The sequence below is a fragment of the Nothoprocta perdicaria genome, unplaced genomic scaffold (genome assembly GCF_003342845.1).
Source record: "Nothoprocta perdicaria isolate Ctin4 unplaced genomic scaffold, notPer1 scaffold_116, whole genome shotgun sequence".
NCBI classification, from domain to species: Eukaryota; Metazoa; Chordata; class Aves; order Tinamiformes; family Tinamidae; genus Nothoprocta; species Nothoprocta perdicaria.
In genome coordinates, this window is record NW_020454272.1 from 2,419,284 (window position 1) to 2,440,864 (window position 21,581).

Genomic DNA, 21,581 nt, shown 5'->3' on the forward strand with positions numbered 1-21,581 from the left:
GGGCGACTTCCCGGCGGCGGCGGCGGCGGCAGCAGGAGCAGCAGGAGCAGGAGCTCTCGGCCTGGGTGGGCGCGGGGCGGGTTGCGCTTCGGCCCTTGCTTCTGGTGCGGCGCCCCCGGCCCCTGCCCGGCCCTCCCGCCCGAGCCGGGGTCTGCGGCAAAATCCGGCCAATGCGGCGCCTCGCCCCGCGTCCCCGCTCCGCCCCCGGCCCGTTGCAATCCGGTCTCATCCCGCCCCCCGTTTCCCCCCCCGCCCCTTTACAGTTTTGTCCTTTGTTCCGTGCAAACGCAGGAATATCGTGTGTTCCTCTGCGTGGACTCTCCCCTCTCGCCCCCCGCGCTTTCTCCTGCGCGCAGAACGACCCTCAGGTCGGAGGGAGCGGGCGCCACTTGCGGCTCCGAGCGGCCGGAGAGGGATTTGTGGCCGGGCCCATCCTGAGACGGGCGGCCCGGAGGCCTCGGCAGCTCCGCGGGCTGCTTCGCGCCTTCCCTCGCTGCCCGCCCCGCCAGCCCCGGGCGCGACTTCTGCAGCCGCTGCTGCCTCTTCCTGGACACCGTGTTCCGGTTTCCGAGCGAGAAACCGCTCGCTGCTCTGTAGCCGACTCCGGGAGCTGAAGGAAACGTTACAGACAGCACCAGAAAACAAGCAAACGAACAAAAAAGGGAATGTTTTTTTGAATGACTGCTTAAAATCAGTGTCCTGTAGGTATCTATTTACTTGAAAGGCCATCTAAAAACTCTGAGAATGTATTTTCACGCTTTAACTAGTAAGCCCAGTATACACTTATTTTTATAGAATGTGGAATTGTATTTATAGAGTTGATGAATAATGATAGGTTACAAATGCATTCTTAATACACAGGGATTTAGCTTCATCTATTTTACCCACTCAAAAGCTATAATAGTTAGAATTCATATCATTTTTAATATTTTGATTTTATGCAATTTAAACCTATCCTTATTATTTTTTTTTTTTGGGCTGGATTTATCCTACTTATACTCTTTGTTCTGGATTCTGCAAATGTAATTTGAGTGTCATTGTACACTTGCTGTAGTATGTTCCTTACCAAAACTTTTCCTTGATTTTCTGTATTTTTACTTTCTTCTGTTACTTCATACGTGAACACTTTTAGTTTTTTTTTACTTCTATTTAACTCATAACAATATTTCAATTTACTTTTCTAGAAAAAAGACTAGATTCTTTTTTTGGGAATTTTGTTACATACACACCCATGTGTATGTACAAATATATTGTAAATAAATACACATATTTATACAAATATATAACACTTGTGTACTTACATCAAAGTATATTGTAAATGTATACATACATATATTATGCATAAATATACAACACTTAAAAGTACATTTAAAATGCATTATATGTAAATATTTGTGACTTACTTGCTGAATTTAATTTACAAAAGTAGAGCAAAATATCCATTACCTAGCTTGGCAGCATTATGTTTCCCAAATTCAAGAAAAGATGAAGTTTTCCTGTATTATGTTATTATTGTCGAGAATATGCATGAGTATCTTTTGTGTGACCGTATTTATATTCAAGCCTGTGAATCCCATTTAAATTCAAATTATTCTTTTAAATAAAAGTAAAAGTGTTGCCATTAGTAGGGAAATATCTATGACCTGGCATGGTATAAATACATTTAATTGAGATTATGTTCACTTGATGGCTGAACTGAATGTACTAATCCCAACTCAACTTGTGCCATACAATATATGTCATAAGCAGACATGTCAGTCTGATATCTAACATTATAATTTGACTGCAGTGTTACAAACATGCTTTGTTCTTCACACCTATATTTCACTGTCTAGACTTGACTCCTAAGACAGGGGAGCATTAGAAGACATTAAGCCACCTTCTATATTCTCTAGATTCTAAAGAAATTATCAATTATTGATACTTTTAAATGTAAGAATATCATCCTTCTGTAACTTTTCCTCTAACAATTTAAACTCTACAATACTTTTTGAAAGCATTTCAACACAGATTCTGGGCCATGCAGGGGCTGAGACTGCAGCTAGCAGGTTAATTATTGATCATCCGTTCCTCAAAACAGTCCTACACTTAGGTCACTCTAAGTGGCTATACACACACCTCCCAACAGTTTCTTACCACCAGTGTCAGTTCTCTGGTGGTTTTGTTTATTTTTAAGCTAGAAGCCTTTTATGCAGAAAGAAATCTTCACTGCTAAGTACAGTCTGGGAGCAGCAGGTACTGAAATTCCAATTTAGACTCATACAACACGCACCCCTTCCCCCTGGATTCTAGACAACAGAATTTTGGGGAGTTTGGATTACATAGTACTAGGAATAAAATGAGAAAGGAAATCTTTTCAAATCTGTCTCTCTTCCTGCCCCCCTTTCCCCCCCCCCCTTTTTTTTTTTTTTCCCCCTCCCATCCCTCATTTAATTATTTATTAGTTATAGCTTTCTCACTGTGCCTCATTCAGGACCATGGCCTATTTTTTTCCCCATTATACTCACATTTTAAAGAACCATCTTTTTTCAGCACAATTACACATGAGAATATATCATTAAAAAGAAAATATCAAGACACCTACCTATTAATGTCACATGCTCCTGCAAAGTTATGCTAACTTTACTGAGAGCTGACATAGTTATTTATATTCAATATTCAATATTCAGTATAATATTTATATCTTCTAGAATAAGTGTGATAATTTGCAAATTAAAGTCATATAAAGTTATTTTTATACAATGCATTTTTTCTTGTAATACTGCAGGTAAAGTAAATTTGAAAAGTACAAATATTTCTAATCTTATTTTTTATCTATGTTCTTCTAAGATTCTTGGTATATAGACTGACAGCATGGAGCTGTCTTTAAACATACCTGATCTGTAATTTTTATATTGCCCATTCTTCAGAAAGGGAAAGGGTGTTGGAAACAAGAGATACAGTTAAGGTACTGTATGTATGATATGGATTTTTTTTTTTCCAAAAGAAATAAGTATTTATCTAATGAAACTCACCTACTCATTTTTATTATTTTGGTTCACAGAGTACTTGCAGCCTGTAAAGTAGCAATCTTCATAATTGAAAGTTTGCCAGCATTATCATCACTGAGCCATTCCTACTTGACAACTGTCTGATACAGGATGTATTCACATTAAGCTTAGAGGCAATACCAGTGTCCTGTCACAGTAGAGTGAGATAAAATCATCAGTAGCTAAGAATGAATAAAAGGAATGCTAATAAATAGAAAAAACAGTTTGAAATTCATATTACTAAAGTAACATGAGCAACAATTGAGTGCTTAAAATAAGATCTTGAGACGATTAAGAAAAATGATACCTTGCAGGTCAGATGGAAGAAGTCTGTGAAATGCGCTGGACTGACTTGCACTCAAAGACATGCCAGGGCCTCACTGGCAGTGCCACCTAACTCTGGTGGCAATGTATATAGGCCTGCTCAAGTTGAAATCACACTCCTGGATACAGAGGATTCGAACATTCTCTACTTATCAGTGTTTTGATCTGGAGATTAATTTCCTCATACGCACATACGCATCCTCATACGCATGTGCAGAGACTATATCCTAGAGATAAAACTAATGTGCACATTAAAATAAAACAGTTATGTTACCACAGTTCAACAGATAATACAAGTGCCAGGACATAAGTTGCTGCTGGTGCTGCTGATGAGGATCAAAACAGCAGCATTGTGGGGACAGTAACCCTGTTGGTGCTGTAAATATTAGACACAGGCACTGTCACCATACCAGGATTATATTTTCTCACTTCGTCCTTCACGTCCCTTTTCAGATGTGAGGGAGAGTAACCTACAGAGTCTCTGCCATAGTCAAGGTAAAGTTTCAAGATCAAAACAGTCAGACCTTATTTTCCCCAGAGGAGAGAAAGAGCAGAGCTGCTGCACACAGGGGCTAGGGGCCTTATTAGGTTGAGACACAGCCCCTGCCATTAGATAAAGCTCTTAAGAGCCACCTAAAAAGAGGCATCAGCTGGACAGTCTTTTTCACAGTCCACAATAGTGACTCTACAGGGATTTGCTACTGTGCTTTTAATGGTGCTTGGGTGAACAGAGTAAAAGGCAAGCTCTAGTAATATCCATGGTTAAATGATCTAACAGAAAACAAGTTAGGCAAAGTCAGTCAATTGGAATGAATGGCCTAATTAAAAATCCCCCTTAAAGCTAGAATTTATCAGTGTTGGTAGGGGTTTCCTGGGTGGCATGTTGGTGTTGGGTAGTACCAGTCTGGCTACTTTTGGATCTGGATAAATGTAATGTTTCCCCCTAGCAATTCAGAGTTTCAATTCTACATAACAACAACAACAAAGTCATAAGAAAGACTTGTCTTTAAAAGAGACAAAGAAAATCCACTGTCTTTAGAGGAAAAAAATGCATACAAAGGGAGGTTTCTTTTATCTTCAGATATAGTAACACATGATTGAATAATTTTATACTTATTTTCAGGCTGTATAGAAGCTTTGCTTCATTTTCTAGACATCCTTCCTGGTTTAACAGATTCCTGTAGTAGCTTTTAAATCCAAATAATAAAAACAGCTCAAACATGAAAGAGTAAGTTAGCAAACCTCTTACACAACAGTCACAAAAGAAGCATTAAATTCCTGGAAGAACATTTACTTTTTTTTTTTCTAGTTCAGAACTCCCAGACTATTCCCCAACATTTTTTAATAAAGCCAATGTTTTTAGACACTCAATATACCTCCACCTTAACAAAACAAATTTCAATCACTTTTGTTAAGGAAGCAACTCAACTCCTCTTTTGATTTGGTGGGTGGCTCTGAAAAGAGCCTTTGGGTTATATACTTTGCTTTGAAATATCTCAATGGCTTTTCTAGTTAAGTTTACTTGCTTTTCGCCTTGTGGCTCTCGGTCTTCTTGGGCAGCAGCACGGCCTGGATGTTGGGCAGCACGCCGCCCTGCGCGATCGTCACCTTGCCCAGCAGCTTGTTGAGCTCCTCGTCGTTGCGGATGGCCAGCTGCAGGTGGCGCGGGATGATGCGCGTCTTCTTGTTGTCGCGCGCCGCGTTGCCCGCCAGCTCCAGGATCTCAGCCGTCAGGTACTCCAGCACGGCCGCCATATAAACGGGCGCTCCAGCTCCTACTCGCTCGGCGTAGTTACCTTTCCGGAGCAGGCGATGAACGCGGCCCACGGGGAACTGCAACCCAGCGCGTGACGAGCGCGACTTGGCCTTGGCTCTTACTTTGCCTCCTTGTTTGCCGCGGCCGGACATGCTGGCGCTGCTGCGTTAACGCGACCACCGCTCCAAGTAGAAAACTGAGAGAATTGTAGTGACGCAGAGAACCTTCCTCTTTTATCCCTTCCCTGGGCGGGATTGGCTCCTCGCGATTGGCTACCAGCAGTCATTGTTAGCTCAGCCAATGAGAAGGAGGATCTTCTTTGGACCAATCATGGACAATGGCCACGCCTCCCTGAAGTAGCGTCCAATCATATTGCACAATCTGGAGCGCTGATATTTGCATAACAGCTCTATAAATAAGGACGCCGCGGCCATTTTAGCCGCTGTTCTTTTTGAGCGGTGTGAGGAGATTGTCTGGTAGAATGCCTGAGCCGGCTAAGTCAGCGCCCGCGCCCAAGAAGGGCTCCAAGAAGGCGGTGACCAAGACGCAGAAGAAGGGCGACAAGAAGCGCAAGAAGAGCCGCAAGGAGAGCTACTCGATCTACGTGTACAAGGTGCTGAAGCAGGTGCACCCCGACACGGGCATCTCGTCCAAGGCCATGGGCATCATGAACTCGTTCGTGAACGACATCTTCGAGCGCATCGCCGGCGAGGCGTCGCGCCTGGCGCACTAYAACAAGCGCTCCACCATCACGTCGCGGGAGATCCAGACGGCCGTGCGGCTGCTGCTGCCCGGCGAGCTGGCCAAGCACGCCGTGTCGGAGGGCACCAAGGCCGTCACCAAGTACACCAGCTCCAAGTAAATTTCTTGTTTGGAAGATCGTYTAACCCAAAGGCTCTTTTAAGAGCCACCCACGTACTCCTTGAAAGAGCTCTAACACATATATACTATATGGGTCATTGAAATAAGTCTATATGCAGTCACAAATAATACTTTTTTTCCATTGCCCTTTATCTGTTTCTYAGCATTTGAATTGAAAGTTATCTTAAAAAAATGCAGTTTGCTACTTGCTGTGAAATATATATTTTTTATCTTCTGTAAAAAAGAAACGAATGCTAGTTTTTAATTTAATTYGGAATGAGGGTGTGCGAAGCAATAATAACTACTAAAGCGGTTATTCGGGTGAAATGTCCCTAATTCTCCCCCGCTCCCCTTCTTAGCCCCCTTCCTCCTCCCCCAAAAAAATATTTATCGGGAGAGGAATGCGAATGACTATGGTAACGTTTTGCTTACTGATCTCTGTGTGCTCAAAACTTAAATGTTTTTTCCTCATTCCGTGTAAGAGRATAGGACTCAGACTAACAGACGGTGTGGCCAAGCACAGAACAGCAGGAGGAGCGACGCCGCTGCTAACCCGGCACAGGCTCTTTGCGAGGCACAGCCTGCCGGGGGTCGCGGTCTCGCGTTCGCCAGCGCTGCAGCCCGAGCGGGCAGCGCGGGATTTTCGAAAGTTCCAAATCGTCCAATAGGAAGCAGAGGTGTACTCCATCAGCCAATCGGATCCGACCGAGGGGGGGCGCGGTCTCGCCCCGCCGCCCCGTGCACCGAGGGCGGACGCCGAGCCCCGGGAGCAGAATATCCAGCACCAGCGACTCTTGAACGCGGCTCCTGACGCTGGCACTTCCAGTGGTAAGGCGAGAACCATCCCCACTGCTAGTTACACCCGTCCCGGCAAACTCGTTCTCTAACATAAGATCCGTGAAGTCACGCAGAAATGAGGAACTGCCCCGTGGCCCCATAACAGCGCTGCTGAGTGGAAAGATCATCGCCAAGGACTCGCGGAGCCGTGCGGAAACTTTGTAGCTGCGGGCACTGAAGGGTGCGGCACTGATGGGCTGTTAGCAACCAGGATAGTTAAAGTACTGCTATAAATCTGTATGCCCTCATGCGTCAGTACCCCCCCCCCCCCGACTTCCGCCCCCAAGAATCCCTTTAAAAAAAGGCACCATCTCACGGTGCTGCAAAAAATAAGTAATTTCTCAAGAAACGTAAATTTATTTTTTCCCTAAATCTCAACGTAACGACGACCGGAAGTTCGGCGACCAATCCACTGCACRGACCAATGTCTTCCCACAAGGACAGTGGTGTGTGGTTAGCTCCTCTGCGGGCGCGGTGTTTAGTAATCGAGTGTAACAGCCCTTTTTCAGACAATCCTGGGTGGCTCTTAAAAGAGCCGTTGGGTTTAAGTATTTCCACTTCAACGCTTCACTTTTTAGGCGCCGCCTTCTTCGCTTTGCCTGCTTTGGGCTTGGTCGCCTTGGGCTTGGCAGCCTTGGGCGCAACCTTTTTCGCTTTTGCCGGGCTCTTCGCTGCCTTCTTGGGCTTCGCAGCCTTGACTGCCTTCTTGGGGCTCTTGGCCGCCTTCTTGGCCGCCGCAGCCGCCGGCTTCTTCGCTTTCTTGGGGCTCTTCTTCACCGCCGCCGCCTTCTTGGGCTTCTTGGCGGCGCTCGCGGGCTTCTTGGCCGCCGCCTTCTTGGGCTTGGCCGCCGCCGCCGCCGCGCGCTTCTTCGGCGCTTTCTCTTTCGTCTCGCCCGGCTTCTTGTTAAGCCGGAAAGAGCCGGAGGCGCCGGTGCCCTTGGTCTGCACCAGGGTGCCCTTGTTCACGAGGCTCTTGAGCCCCAGYTTGATGCGGCTGTTGTTCTTCTCCACRTCGTAGCCGCCGGCCGCCAGCGCCTTCTTGAGGGCGGCCAGCGAGAGCCCCTTGCGCTCCTTGGAGGCGGACACGGCCTTGGTGATGAGCTCGGTGACGCTGGGGCCCGAGGGCTTGCGGGCTTTGGAGCCGCCCGCCGCCTTCTTGGGCTTCTTGGCGGCCGCCTTGGCGCCGGGAGCCGCGACCGCGGGCGCKGCGGCGGGAGCGGTCTCCGACATCGCGGCAGAGACTTCTTCCTAATCAAAAGAAAGTAATTGGGCTACAGTAACCCCGATGCCTGAATTTATAGCGAAGCGGTGAACTGTGATTGGTGCTTTGCAGAGCCCGCCTAACTGTTAGCCAGGAAGAGCTGTCGTCCTCTCAGTTTGTGTTTCTTCGGTGTTATAAATTCATATTTTTTGTAAAATATTTCCCATGAAATCACCCCAGCTCAGTAAGGTTGTCAAGATAAGAGAGTGGAGTTTCATTCGGGGGAGTTTCCCCTCCCAGAGATCTGAGATGAGTGAAAAAAAATCTGTTTTATCCCGTGTCCTGGAGCGAGAGAGAGACTGGGAACGGCCAACTTTTGTTTTTCCTTCTAAATTAAAATCCAACTCTTCTTTAGAAAGTCCCCCCCGTAACGAAATCTCATTCTTCAAGGGGTCTTCTCCCGATTAGAATAGAAACTGAGGAGTTAGCTTCATTATTTTTGCTGCAAAATCGTTTTAAAGAGAGGGAAGTAACACAATTTCACGGCTGAGCTTTGAATATGGATAAAGAATCGCCTCCCTTAACCATATCTTTAACTATTAAGGATAGAGTATTTCTGCTGAATTTCAAGTTTTGGAGAAGTAAGAGACCTTCACAGGAATATATATGCTCCGGAAATATATCTGGAAGTGGTCACGACTCTGCATTTTTGCTGATGTTCTGTAAGTGAAAAGCAGTATTTTGATATTTTCTAAATAGGTTCTGTTTATAAGAAGCAGCAGCTGTCAATGACTAGATAATGCTGAATAGATATAAATGCTGAATAAGATGTAATGGCAGTGCTTTATCAATTTAAATTTTCTATATGATTATTATTATTTTATATTATTTTATTTTGTTTGAGGGGGTCATAGCAATTCAGAAACAGATCTGTAAAGGAAAAAGTCATAGATACTGAAATGTGTATCATATATATTTTTTTTTAATAAGGACTCATCTGGATTCTTCTATGTAAATAAATTAAGTAATCAGGAAATGAATAAACAAATGCTTCAGAGTTAATGTTATTTACCTGTATTTGGACATAATCTATTTTTACATAGGCTTCATAAAATTTACCACTCTCTTCTTTAAAGGAAAAGATTTCTCTATTTAAGTGTAGATTCAGTACCTCAAAATATTTAAATCACAATGTTTATAAGGTAGAATCATCTTTAATTACTGTTAAAGTATTTAATTATCACATTTCATAAAGTGATGATATAAAGTAATTTTTATTTTTTAAGCACCTTAAAACAGTTTATAGCTATATTTGGATTTGATCAGAAGTGAAAGGTCTTGACCAGTCCCTAAAAGCAGCCAGAAGTTTGTTCCTTGATTAAAAAAAGAAAAAAAAAAAAAATGTTGAGACAAAATTCTGCATTCTGACTCGCTACCCCTGTACAGTGTGAACACTTACAATGAAGAAACTTAATGGTCTATTTCAGCAGAAAAATGTATTACCTGACATATTTAAAGATACTAGAAGTGAAGTAACTTTTTGAGAAAGGCCTTAAAAATGAGCTTTATTTATTAAATGCTGCATATAAAAAGAAATTATTTTTAGTTGTCAAAAAGCATGCTGATGGTCTCTGGAATCTACAATGCTTCTTATGAGAAGATGAAGTATTTTCCACATTAAAAAAAAATGGCCAAATCGCTTGAATGAATTTAAAAAAAAAAAAAAAAAGGAAAAGTAAGATTATATTTCTGAGAAGAAGCAAACAAACAAAAATAAAATAAAAAAAAAAGTGAGTTGCTTATTCCAGATTTACTGGACTGAAATGGACATGGAACAGAATCAGACAATATAAGACAAAACCAACCAACAAAAAAAATAACAATACCCTACATATCTAGGAATACTTGTCACATGTCTGAGGGTGTGTAATATAAGAAACTTTCCTCTGGGAATGTGGAGTGAAGGATACTTTTTAATTTTTTTTTTTTATTATTTTTAGACAATTTAGTTTTAGGCCTTTGCAATTTTGGTTTATTTAACTGTACAGGAAACTAGAAGCATCTGGGAGTCAATGGTAGTCTATGATGCAAGACCAGGGCTGCAAATACAAGAATAGGACCTCTTTTGAGCAAAAGATTCATCTACCATGTCTACGCTTTTCAACAAAATTCTCTTCAACTGTTCTCTTTTTAATTTTGCTTTTAGTCTATGAAGAAAAGAGACTTCCTTCCTTTCTCCCACAAGCTATAAGTTATAGATTGGAGGATGACACAGGTGTCAGAAAGAGAAGATAGATCATGTCCTATTCAGGAGGAGCTGTAAGCAGCTGCTGTCACTTGAACTACACAGCACACAGAGATTTACTATTCTTATTCCACGAGAATTTTTGAAAGGGCAAAATTGTCTCATGCTTTTCAGAGGAAAGTGAATGAGAATATTCCTGGTCATCTCAGGGAATTCAAGCATCTTTCCAGCAGGATCCTGAAGAGCAGAATTTGTGACTTTTAGTTCTCCCCCAGAGCCAGCATTTAAATACTCTTATTAATCAGATGATAAGAGAAAAAATGTCAGTATCTCTTCCACATTTTTTGAGTTGAATTTCTGGAAAGAGCTAGTAAATGTAACACTGGACCTAAAGAAAAAAAAAAATTTAAACAAACCCATCACAAAAGACTAAGCACAACAATGATATTGCCCTAGTTGTTTTATCAGTTAATGGGAAAAGTGAAAAAAAGAAAAAAAAAGAAAAAAAAAAAGGAAAATAAGTACTATTTACCTAATTTACTTATCTCTTAGCACCTCAAATGGTTCTGTTAAGTCTCTTCAAAGTGCACAACCTCTTTTCCCCAAAATGTAACACTATCATGTAGAATCACACAAGATGTCTGAATTATCTCTTTGTTTGGTAAGATGGCTCTACTGAAGATTTTTTTTAAGTTCTAAAGATGTCAGTGCAGTCTCGGTTCCTGTGCAAGAGCCTTCAAAACATATTTCTTGCTGGTAACATCAGAACTCCTAAACTGTATAATAAATATACATATATATATATATTCATATCAGAACAGAGGTCTCACATTGAGAAGCAGCAGCGAGAGGTCAGTGACAGAGACTAAGGGATGAGAAGCACCCAGAGAAGCTGATTCACCACATTGAATTGAAAACCTCCATTCATCTAATTACATTTACTGTAGCTGACCTGGTGAAGGCTCAGAAAAATTATGAATTCTACCCTGAAGCAGCCTTTCTTTGTGTCAAAGGAAGATTTACTGACATTCAGATAATCACTCTTAATAATAATACAAACAATAATTTTAATGAAGAAAAATAGTGCACAATGGGATCCAAATACATGAGTCAAGACTCTGACATGTTGCAACTATATTGACAAAATTGATTGAGCAAATGCAAAGAATCAAGTTCTATTATATATGTTCTAAGGAATATATTCTATTCCAAGAAAAAAACCAAGGTGTTGTGAGGCTATAAATAATAATTAAATGTGTGTTCTTTTAGACTATATTCTTCAACTGATATGACAGAAATGTACTGTCATACAGTTGAAGTATCCTGAAGAATCAAGTTTCCTGTTTCAATGTGAAGGCACTACAGACTTTCTTTGTTCAGAAGTGATAACTTGCCATCTAATCTAGTGCCTAAAGAGACATTAAATAACAAATACTTGATAAAAGCAGTTTCAACTTGCTCATAGCCAAGAAATATAGTTTTGAAGACATGCAAGAGAAAAATGTGACCCTTATTGTAACGGTCTAATGGTGCAACCCAAACATCGTAAGAGATACAATGTAGTTCATCTATGGAGGAAAGGAAGGGAGGAAGGGAGGAAGGGAGGAAGGGAGGAAGGGAGGAAGGGAGGAAGGATTCTTATTATTGCTGTTCCTGCCAGTGAAAGCTGAGAGATGACATTTTTAACATTTTCCATTTTTTAAACAACCAGGATTGCTGTCAATGACTTCAAGAACACAGAAAACACATGAAAGGCAATGATTTTGAAAATTTTAGTACTTAACAATTACTGAATCTCTGAGAATGCAAAACATATCTGGTGATTGTCTAGTGTTCAAAGAACAAATTACAGCAGGTTTCTTGGGCCAGTGTCCAGATCATCTTTGAATGTTTCCAAAGACGGAGCTGCAGCAAATTCTGTGGACCATCTGTTCTGGTGTTTGACCAACCTTACAGAAGAAAAAAAAAAAAGTATGATTATTTGATTGAATATTTTCTTATATTTAAGCTGAATTACACATTTATCATGATCCCATTGCTTTCTGTCCTGTCACTGGATTCTATAGAGAAAGTTCTAGCTCCATCTTCTTTGTCCTCTCCCTCTCTCCCCATCAATTATCTATTAGATATATTGATAAGACCCCCCTGAGACTTCTCTGCTCCAAGATAAACACTCACAGCTTTCTCATCTTTATGTGTCAGATGCTCCAGTCCCTTACCATCTTTATGGTTCTCTGGTGGACTCCTTCCAGTGTGTGTATATCTCTCTTGTGCTGGGGAGCCCATGACCAGACACAGCAGATGTGTCTCACCAGGATTATGTAGAAAGGAAGGATCACCTCTCAATACTATTCTGAAACCAGTACTTCACCATATTCATTTGTGAAACCCGTGTACAGGCTAATACTCAACAGCCTGTAAATTCCTGCCACTTCATACTGGAAATGATCAAAAGGGTGCTACATAGAAGTAAATAACTGAGAATTATAAGGCAATTGGGCCCCCATCAAAGTCTGATGACCTTGCCTATGAATAGATAGCTCAAAGCATCAAATTATCCCCTGGGGCCCCTGAATATATTCGGAAAATGAACTTTTATATAACTAAATCTGTTTACTTCTATGTATCCATCACTAAACTGAACAATATTATGTTTCTATTATGATTACTACTATTGCACTACATAGTTATGGGTAAGATTTTGTTCTACTGTGTTACAGAGACTTTTTCTTTCTTGATTTTACTCGAAGAAAAAGAGACAGATGGTAAATACAGAAACACAAGGAAATAGCAGTTATCATCATGTAAAGGGTAGAAGACTATAACCTCATATGTAAATCTTGCTAAATATCTGGGAAAAAAAAAGAAAAAAAAAAGTCACCCAAATGTATATGTGACTGCTGTTTTCCCAGGAGTATAACAGAACAGTCAAATGCTTGGTCTTTGTTAAAATTAGACTGCAAATATTAATTCAGTCAGAGACGGAATTAATGCAATTAGGTCATTCATACAGAAACTGTAAGTTCTCTCTCTTCTGCAGTGCTCAGTATATACACKTCTTTAAATGCAATTTCCAAAGCAATCAAAGGTAATTCCAGCCTCTCATGTGCAGTGACAGGAATTAAGATGCTGAAAACTCACTTGAAAAAAAAGAGATAATGTTCAGTAGACCCAGCTCTTTATCCAATGTATGCAGCCTCTCAGTTACTCTTAACATATCTGAAGATCATGATGGAGAGCTAAACACAAGATAAGGTGTTTGATGGCACACTTTTATGCATTGTTTTCATTTATAGACTCAGGACATGATGAGAAAAGAATACCTTAATGATATTGAACTGTCCTAATTACCAACTCAACCTATTTAAATCAGTATGAATGAAACCATGCATCTGTGGTATCATGCTTAACTTGCTTATTTAACATTAACTTTAGAAAGATTCTCATTAATGGATAATATGTAGCTGGATGATACCCTGTCTGTTTTCCCTGCRTTTTGTTTCATTTTAGAAATACTCACAAGTACAGAAAAATATTGAAAATGAAAATATTGGAAAATACTGGAACTTCATCTAGCACCACACACACTCTCACAAACACAAACAGAGCATAAAGTTATTTGAATATTTTTGATTGTTAATTATCAGCTCAAGTTGATGTGTCATACACAGATCTACAGTGGTCAGTCTGACGTAATTTTATCAGTTTTGAATTATATAATACATCTATAAGCACTATGGTTGCCAACAAGCTAAGATATGCCAATGCAAATTAGGACAAGTTATGAACTGAAAATGAATTATAAAATCTTATAAATTGTACATATTTCCCTAAAAAAAAAGGAAAAAAAAGAAAAAAAAAAAAAAAGGGAAAGTACTTCATAACCAGTTATGGACAATTTTTGATGATGGCTGGGGAATCAAAAGAAAAATAACTCATGTCTATCAGCTGACAGTGATCACAGAAATACAGATCAGAGAGACTCTATGTGGATGAGATGACAGGGTTTGTGTGGTGTGTTTGCATTTTCAGGTTCTTGACGCTATCTCCCACAGCATTCTCATTTGGGAACTGAGAAGTATGAGCAGGCTGTTATGTGATTTGAACATTGGTTGCATCATAGGGCTAAAAGTTCTTCAATTAATAACATCTTGATGGGAATCAATAAAGAGGAGGCTGCCCGAGGGCTTAATGTCAGAATTATGATTAAGATTTTTGTTTCTTTTTTAGRAACATTTTAGATGATAAGAAAAATGCATTCTTCATAGGCTGGTAGATGATATAAATTAGGGAGAGCATATAAGGTCAAATGCTAGACCGTTAATTGAGAGGGACTTCAGCAAACTTGACAGGGTGGTTGATTTGCTCCTGAAAAAGGTGTTTGTCCTTCTGTATGAAACCCCAAGTTTTGACCCAAGAAGTGCAATATTGTCCCATGCTATAAAAAAGAGCATCATTGCTCTTTTTATCAGCTAAGAACTTAGAGGAGAGCCTGAGGCTGTCTCCAGATACAACGATTAAATAAAATCCTGTAAGCAACTAGGGCTGAGTCCTTCCATGCAAAGCATTACAGGAACAAAGACACGCACAACAGTGTCTAGACAACAACACACTGTACAAGATCTATTTTGCAGTTTTCCATCAGCAATCTTAACTTCCTCCACACACAGACCAAGATAAAACCCAATATCCTCCAAAAATATAGCTGCAATGTGGAAGACTATGCCCCACAGAGACTGCTGGGACAATACAGCACCTCAGTTGTATTCACAAAGCCAAGAGACCTGGCAGAGTTCAACAGGAAAGCTTATTGTATAATGTAGTCCTGCAGGAGCACAGATAAGAGGTGAAGTTGATCAGTCGCTGTGGTGTGGAAAACATGTGACTGTGCTCCTTGATATGTCCCTCCAGTCTACTCAGTGTCCTGTGTATCAGGAGACCTGTGCTGCTACAAGTGCAGGTTTAGAAAGCAGAGCAAAGATTCAGGAGCGGTGTTGAGAGAGTATCTAGCTTAAGTGTTTGTTGTGGTTGTTGAGTAACTAATTAGGTTTCTGTTACTCCTTAGCCAAATCCAGGAATAACATGGTATGTTACAAAGCTCTGATCTCCATGGGTTGCCCCACTGCTAGGGAACAACCTGGACTGTCTTTTTGTTGCAGAGGTCTGACTTGATATATCCATTTCTGGTCTTCCTGAGGAAATCCCATAGCCCAACCAGCTTAGATGACATGGGCATAAGGGCCATCTCTACTCCTAGTGTCATCATGTGGCCCTCCCTCTTCTCTCCCATGTCCCAGAACAGCACCACACATCCATTCCTCCCAGCACCACAGACCTAATCTCAGCATTCCTCTACCCCTTCCACACAAACCACCAACTTTTCAGTGAACCTGTCCAAACTCCTTTTCTTACCTGTGAAATAGTTTTAGATGAAGGAACAACCTGACTACAGACAGAAACCACATCTGGATATTTCCTAAGACTGATGATATGGGAAAGAAGGAGACATGTATCTCAGCAAGCTTGCAGCTTGTGCTTGATTTGATGTGGACATGGACATTATAAGCCTTCTCCTCTTAGGAAGAGTGGGAAAAACTGCAGTCAGTACTGCAGAGTCATGTCAGCCTTGGCCCACAACAACTATCCCGACAGCTTCTATGTTCCTGTGTGTGAGAAAGCCTTAGGGAGGGTGCCTTTGTAATTCTGACGCACACAGTGTTGTTTTAAAAAGAACTCAGAGGCATTGRTTTGCTGAGGAGGTAGAAGCGTGGCAGGACCATGTGAACATTCGGGTGCTATTGTCCACTATGGACAAGATTTTTGGGGCAATGTGTGTGTAGAGCCCTTTCTTGTGATCTGCTGATGGAGAGGATTCCTGTGACAGCGTTAATTCCCATGTARAAACTGCATTCAGCTCCTGTTATTTTGCAGAGCTCAAACAGCATATGATTTCCCTTGCAGRCAGCTGACGGAGGAAGCTAATAGCTTTTTAGAGGGGGTTGCCCCTCTTTGGATCATATTTTGATCTGTCAGAAGCTTTCCTTTGTGCATGGCAAATTACATCCTCAAAGGTTTTTGTTTGTTTGTTTGTTTGTTTTCCTTCTTTTCTGCTTTCCTGGACTATCAAGAGACTCTCCAGGTAGAGTCTGATGGGCCATGAGAGCAGCAGTTTCTTGACTTTCAAATCCCTGTGTGATTGCCAACAAAAGAGAAATGCAGAGGACTAGAAGAAAACTGCAGACCAAACTCCTGACTAAGGGTAAGTTTGTTAAGGGTAAGCAAKGGCTTCTCAATCTCTGAATGTTTCAGGTAGTAGAGCATGAGGGAAAGAAGAAATTAGTTATTAACCTGTCAATCATTGGACTAATTTCAGGACCACAGGACCCTAGAGCTTACATGGATTAATACCAAATAAAGATGATCCAAACACTGTGGAGCTGATACCTATACAGTACTTAAAATACCTAAATGTTAGGTGATGCTGCTGGTTTTGATACGGCAGTCTAAAGTACATTTGCAGGTATTCTATTGTCAGAAGATCCCTCTGAAATGCCAAATCCATGCATAAAAGCCTTCACTTGGGCCCTGCTGTCAAGATGAAATCTTTATATGCTGTAAATAATTCTCAGCCAAAATAATACACAATGGGATAGCTATTGATCTCACTAAAATAGGCTTGGAGTATGGCACTGAAGGAGGGAAAGGGATGATACAGAGGATGAAGACAACAGCAGTAGCTTCAAAATTCTGGAATATGTGAAAGAAACCAGGTCTGGTGCCTTTCAGTCTTATATGTCCATAGAAAGGGGCAGGTCCTGGTTCACCTCCATGGTCTCTAAAATCTGTTTCTCTGATAAATAAAAGATTTCAATTCCCTGAAGTCTTTGAGAGGGAAATACAGTATTCTGAACAGAGATTGATACACCAGATCTCAGTGTGTGGGCAGTGCAAACAAATCCAAACTAATCCTCATGCAATATTTGAAAGTACCTGCGTGAAAAATATGATTTTCTTTCCAGAAGCTTATTCATGTATATTATTATAACATAATGTCCAATAGGGTTATTTTTTTCCCTGATTTTAATTTAGAGTTGAAACCTTAAATTTTATATTAATTTCACAGTTTAGTTTTTAAATGTGGTTTAAATATCTCTACATATTCCAATTATCCATCTTGAGATTAGAAATATAGACACAATACCCTACAAGAAMCACAATATATATGTTTAAATGTATGGTATATATATAATATTTCAAATATATAAAATATAAATGAATATATATAATATAAACATAGTACTCCATATATACATCATGAAATGTGACAGACACATTACTTGCCTGGCTGATGAAACAGACAGTATAACCAAATTGCAAATGGAAATTCAAAAATACTGATCATGGAGCTAGGCTTAAAGTGATCTCTGCAYACTAGAGGCCTAGTTTCTTTCCTTTGCATTGTAGAATAAAACATATCTTGATTATATCTTACAGTGAGTCCTTCTTTAGTCTRTATAGGTGGTAATGCTACTTAAAATGTTCTTGCTAGAGCAGTGTCATGAGTACATATGTGAGGGCAATGGCCAGGAATGGAGGAATAATGAAATGTCAAGTTGTGTTGCTATGTGATGGTAGGTGAAGAAAATGGAATCATAATTAAGGAAGGAAAACTCCAGAATTTTTCTTTTCAATAGGAGAAGTTGAAAAACCTGAAACTTTTTTGCAGTTTTGGTACTTAGCAGTTCTGTGTAAACAGGAACAGTAGCAAGCCTAATCACTATTCTCATTATTATTTCATGACCAGAACAGGCACAGGTCACCTGTTCACTCCTCCCATGCAGAGGAAAAGAATAATGAATAAGATTACAGAGTATGTATGGATTTCCCACTGCATCTGGGGGAATACCTCAGTACCTCTGCAGCAGATGTCACTGTTTCTATAGTTTAGATAAGAATAGAGTGGCACACATGTAGGGTGCGAGGAATGGCTCATTTTGGAAAGTGGTAAAAGAAAAATTGTTTAGCTGATTTCTAATTTGYTGCTTTTATGAAGCGATGCAAATTAATCAGGTGGAAGAATTATTTGATCTGATAYCTATTATCTTAACAAAAGAAAACACAGATTTTTTATTTGATGGTGAATAATTTTAGAGACAGCAATATATGAGGTATCAGGACAATGATCTCCTCTTTCAGACTTTCAATATGAGCAGAAAAAGCAAAAAAAACTTTGATGATGGAGTTTTTTATTAATAAACTACACTGAAAAGAAATACTCCCTCTTACTTCAAGATTTTGTAGTTTAATAGACATAAATTGTACATTATACCTTCAAATATGGCACAATTTGAAAAGGTACACAGACAAATTTTGTTTATAGCATCCACATGAAAGAGCAGARGAAAAATGAAGACGAAAAATGAAAAGTTATCAGAAAAAAATGGAAAATCCATCTAACAATATTAGGTGTGTGTCCCTTAGTTTCTGAAGCTCAACATATATTTCTATAATAACATTTGTAACACCATTAGTCAAAGACTAATCAGTTTCATTGACATTAATTCATAATCTCATGCCATTCTAGTATAGATTTTCAATCACTTAAACAGCTACAGATTGAAATACCTAATCTGCAACAGGAGATTTTCTTAGTGGTTAACGCAGTCAAATTTTAAATCGCTAGTTACAAGGACTAGTTTAGGACTCTGTTTGACGACCACYRGCTAGTGGAGCATGGTGGAAACCACCTCACCAAGAAGGGCAGGCGGGTATTTGCCAAAAGGCTGGCCAATSTCATTAGGAGAGCTTTAAACTAAGCAGGAAGCGGGAGGGGGAGTGTCATATGGACTGGGGAATCAATCCTGTAAAACCTAAGYCAATGGATATCCAACAGGCCTRYGGTRGTGGGGAAGTACRKCTAGGGCATGATTATAGAGGATCCTCTCTCATGCCTCTTGGGAAAAGTTTAGCCTCGATTACCTGCCTGAAATGCTTATACACCAATGCACGAAGCATGGGGAATAAGCAAGACGAGCTGGAGATCTGTGTGCGGTCCCAGCACCACGATCTCATAGGAATCACAGAAACRWGGTGGGATAGCTCTAACGACTGGAGCGCTGTCATGGAGGGCTATGTGCTCTTTAGGGAAGGACAGGCTGGGAAGGCGAGGTGGTGGAGTTGCTCTGTATGTGAGAGAGCAACTGGAATGCATGGAGCTCAGCCTGAGAGTGGATGATGAACAGGTGGAGAGCTTGTGGGTAAGGGTTAAAGGGCAGGCCAACGTGGGAGACACTGTGGTGGGTGTCTGCTACAGGCCACCTGACCAGGAGGAGGCGGCTGATGAGGCCTTCTACAGGCAGCTGGARGTTGCCTCACGGTCGCAGGCCCTGGTTCTCATGGGGGACTTTAACTACCCYGACATCAGCTGGAGAGACRGCACAGCGAGGCACAAACGGTCCTGGAGGTTTCTGCAGTGCGTCGATGACAACTTTTTGACGCAGGTTGTTGAGGAGCCGACGAGGAGAGGTGGGCTGCTGGACCTCATGMTAACAARCAGAGAGGGCCTTGTTGGAGATGTGAAGGTGGGGGGTAACCTTGGCTGCAGTGACCACGAGCTGGTGGAGTTCAGGATCCAATGAGGAAGAGGCAGGGCAGTAAGTAGCCTTGCCACGCTGGACTTCAGGAGAGCCAACTTTAGCCTCTTCAGAGACCTGCTGGGAAAGATCCCATGGGCTAGGGCTCTTGAAGGAAGAGGGGCCCAGGAGAGCTGGTTGTTTTCAAACAGCATTTCCTCCATGCCCAGCAACAGCGCATCCATGTGCGCAAGAAGTCAGGCAGAGGGGGAAGGAGACCTGTGTGGATGAGCAGGGAGCCCCTGGCAAAACTCCAGCAGAAAAAAAAGCAATATATAGAGTGTGGAAGAAAGGACAGGCCCCTTGGGAGAAATACAGGAACGTTGTCAGGGAATGCAGGGATGCAACAAGGAAAGCTAAGGCACAACTGGAATTAAATCTGGCAYGGGATGTTAAGAGTAACAAGAAAAACTTCTTCAAATATATCAACAACAAAAGGAAGGTCAGGGAGAACGTGGGTCCACTGGTGAACGGGGTGGATACCCTGGTTACGAAAAACACGGACAAAGCAGAGCTGCTGCAGGCCACCTTTGCTTCTGTGTTTGTCAGGGGCAGCCCTCTAGAATCCCAGGCSCTAGGGACACAAGAAGTGAGCTGGAGAGAGGAAGGCTTGCCCTGKGTAGAGGAAGAGTGGGTCAGAGAGCACCTAAGGAAACTCGACACCCACAAATCCATGGGCCCTGATGGGATGCACCCCAGAGTGTTGCGGGAAMTGGCGGATGTCCTAGCCAAGCTGCTCGCCATCATCTTTGGSAGGTCCTGGAGAACRGGGGAGGTGCCGGAGGACTGGAAGAAAGCCAACATCACTCCRGTCTTCAAAAAAGGCAAGAAGGAGGACCCGAGTAACTACARGCCGATGAGCCTCACCTCCATCYCCGGGAAAGTGATGGAGCAGCTCATCCTGGMTGCCCTCTCCAGACACATGGAGGAGAAGAAGGTTCTCGGGAGTAGCCAGCATGGATTCACCAAGGGGAAATCCTGCTTGACTAACCTGATCACCTTCTATGAAGGAATATCTAGCTGGACAGATGAGGGCAGAGCGGTAGATGTGGTCTATCTGGACTTGAGCAAAGCTTTTGACACCTTCCCTCACAGCATCCTCCTRGGCAAGCTCCAAAGGTGTGGGATAGATGTGTGGATGGGGAGGTGGATTAGGAATTGGCTAGGTGGCAGGGTGCAGAGAGTGGTTGTCAATGGTGCGGAGTCCAGCTGGAGGCCTGTACTTAGTGGTGTCCCCCAGGGGTCRGTYCTCGGTCCRGTSCTGTTCRACTTATTCATTAAYGACCTGGATGAAGGGCTGGAGTGCTCCCTCAGCAAGGATGRTACCAAACTGGSTGGAGTAGCTGATAGCCCTGAGGGCTGTGCTGCCATSCAGAGGGACSTGGACAGRCTGGAGGACTGGGCGGTGAGAAACCTCATGAGGTTCAACAGGGGCAAGTGCAGGGTCCTGCACTTGGGGAGGAATRACCSTGRAYACCAGTACAGATTAGGGGTGGACCTRCTGGAGAGCAGYCCYGCAGAGAGGGACCTGGGTGTCATGGTGGACRACAAATTGACCATGAGACAGCASTGTGCCCTGGTGGCCAAGAAGGCCAATGGGATCCTGGAGTGCATTAAGAAAAGCGTCTCCAGCAGGTCAAGGGAAGTGATCATCCCCCTCTACTCAGCCCTGGTGAGGCCACATCTGGAGTACTGC

General features: G+C 41.9%; 4 protein-coding genes across 4 annotated transcripts in view; 1 reads left to right on the forward strand and 3 right to left on the reverse strand.

The window, feature by feature from the left end:
• LOC112959442 overlaps positions 1 to 21,581 on the reverse strand; it is a 31,741-nt gene that overhangs the window by 661 nt on the left and 9,499 nt on the right. The gene's annotated exons all lie outside the window — the stretch shown is intronic.
• LOC112959446 (histone H2A.J) lies at positions 4,755 to 5,294 on the reverse strand. Its single transcript, XM_026053467.1, has one exon. It carries the CDS (start codon positions 5,259 to 5,261, stop codon positions 4,872 to 4,874), a length of 390 nt encoding a protein of 129 aa, XP_025909252.1. The 5' UTR covers positions 5,262 to 5,294; the 3' UTR covers positions 4,755 to 4,871.
• On the forward strand, positions 5,564 to 6,196 carry LOC112959447 (histone H2B 1/2/3/4/6). The gene has a single exon (XM_026053468.1). It carries the CDS (start codon positions 5,591 to 5,593, stop codon positions 5,969 to 5,971), a length of 381 nt encoding a protein of 126 aa, XP_025909253.1. The 5' UTR covers positions 5,564 to 5,590; the 3' UTR covers positions 5,972 to 6,196.
• LOC112959444 (histone H1-like) lies at positions 7,142 to 8,182 on the reverse strand. The gene has a single exon (XM_026053465.1). The coding sequence runs from the start codon at positions 8,035 to 8,037 to the stop codon at positions 7,375 to 7,377; it is 663 nt and encodes a 220-aa protein (XP_025909250.1). The 5' UTR covers positions 8,038 to 8,182; the 3' UTR covers positions 7,142 to 7,374.

What these genes read in the sequence shown, in the direction of transcription:
- LOC112959446 (XM_026053467.1), bottom strand. Translation starts at nt 5,261, where the DNA reads ATGTCCGGCCGCGGCAAACAAGGAGGCAAAGTAAGAGCCAAGGCCAAG.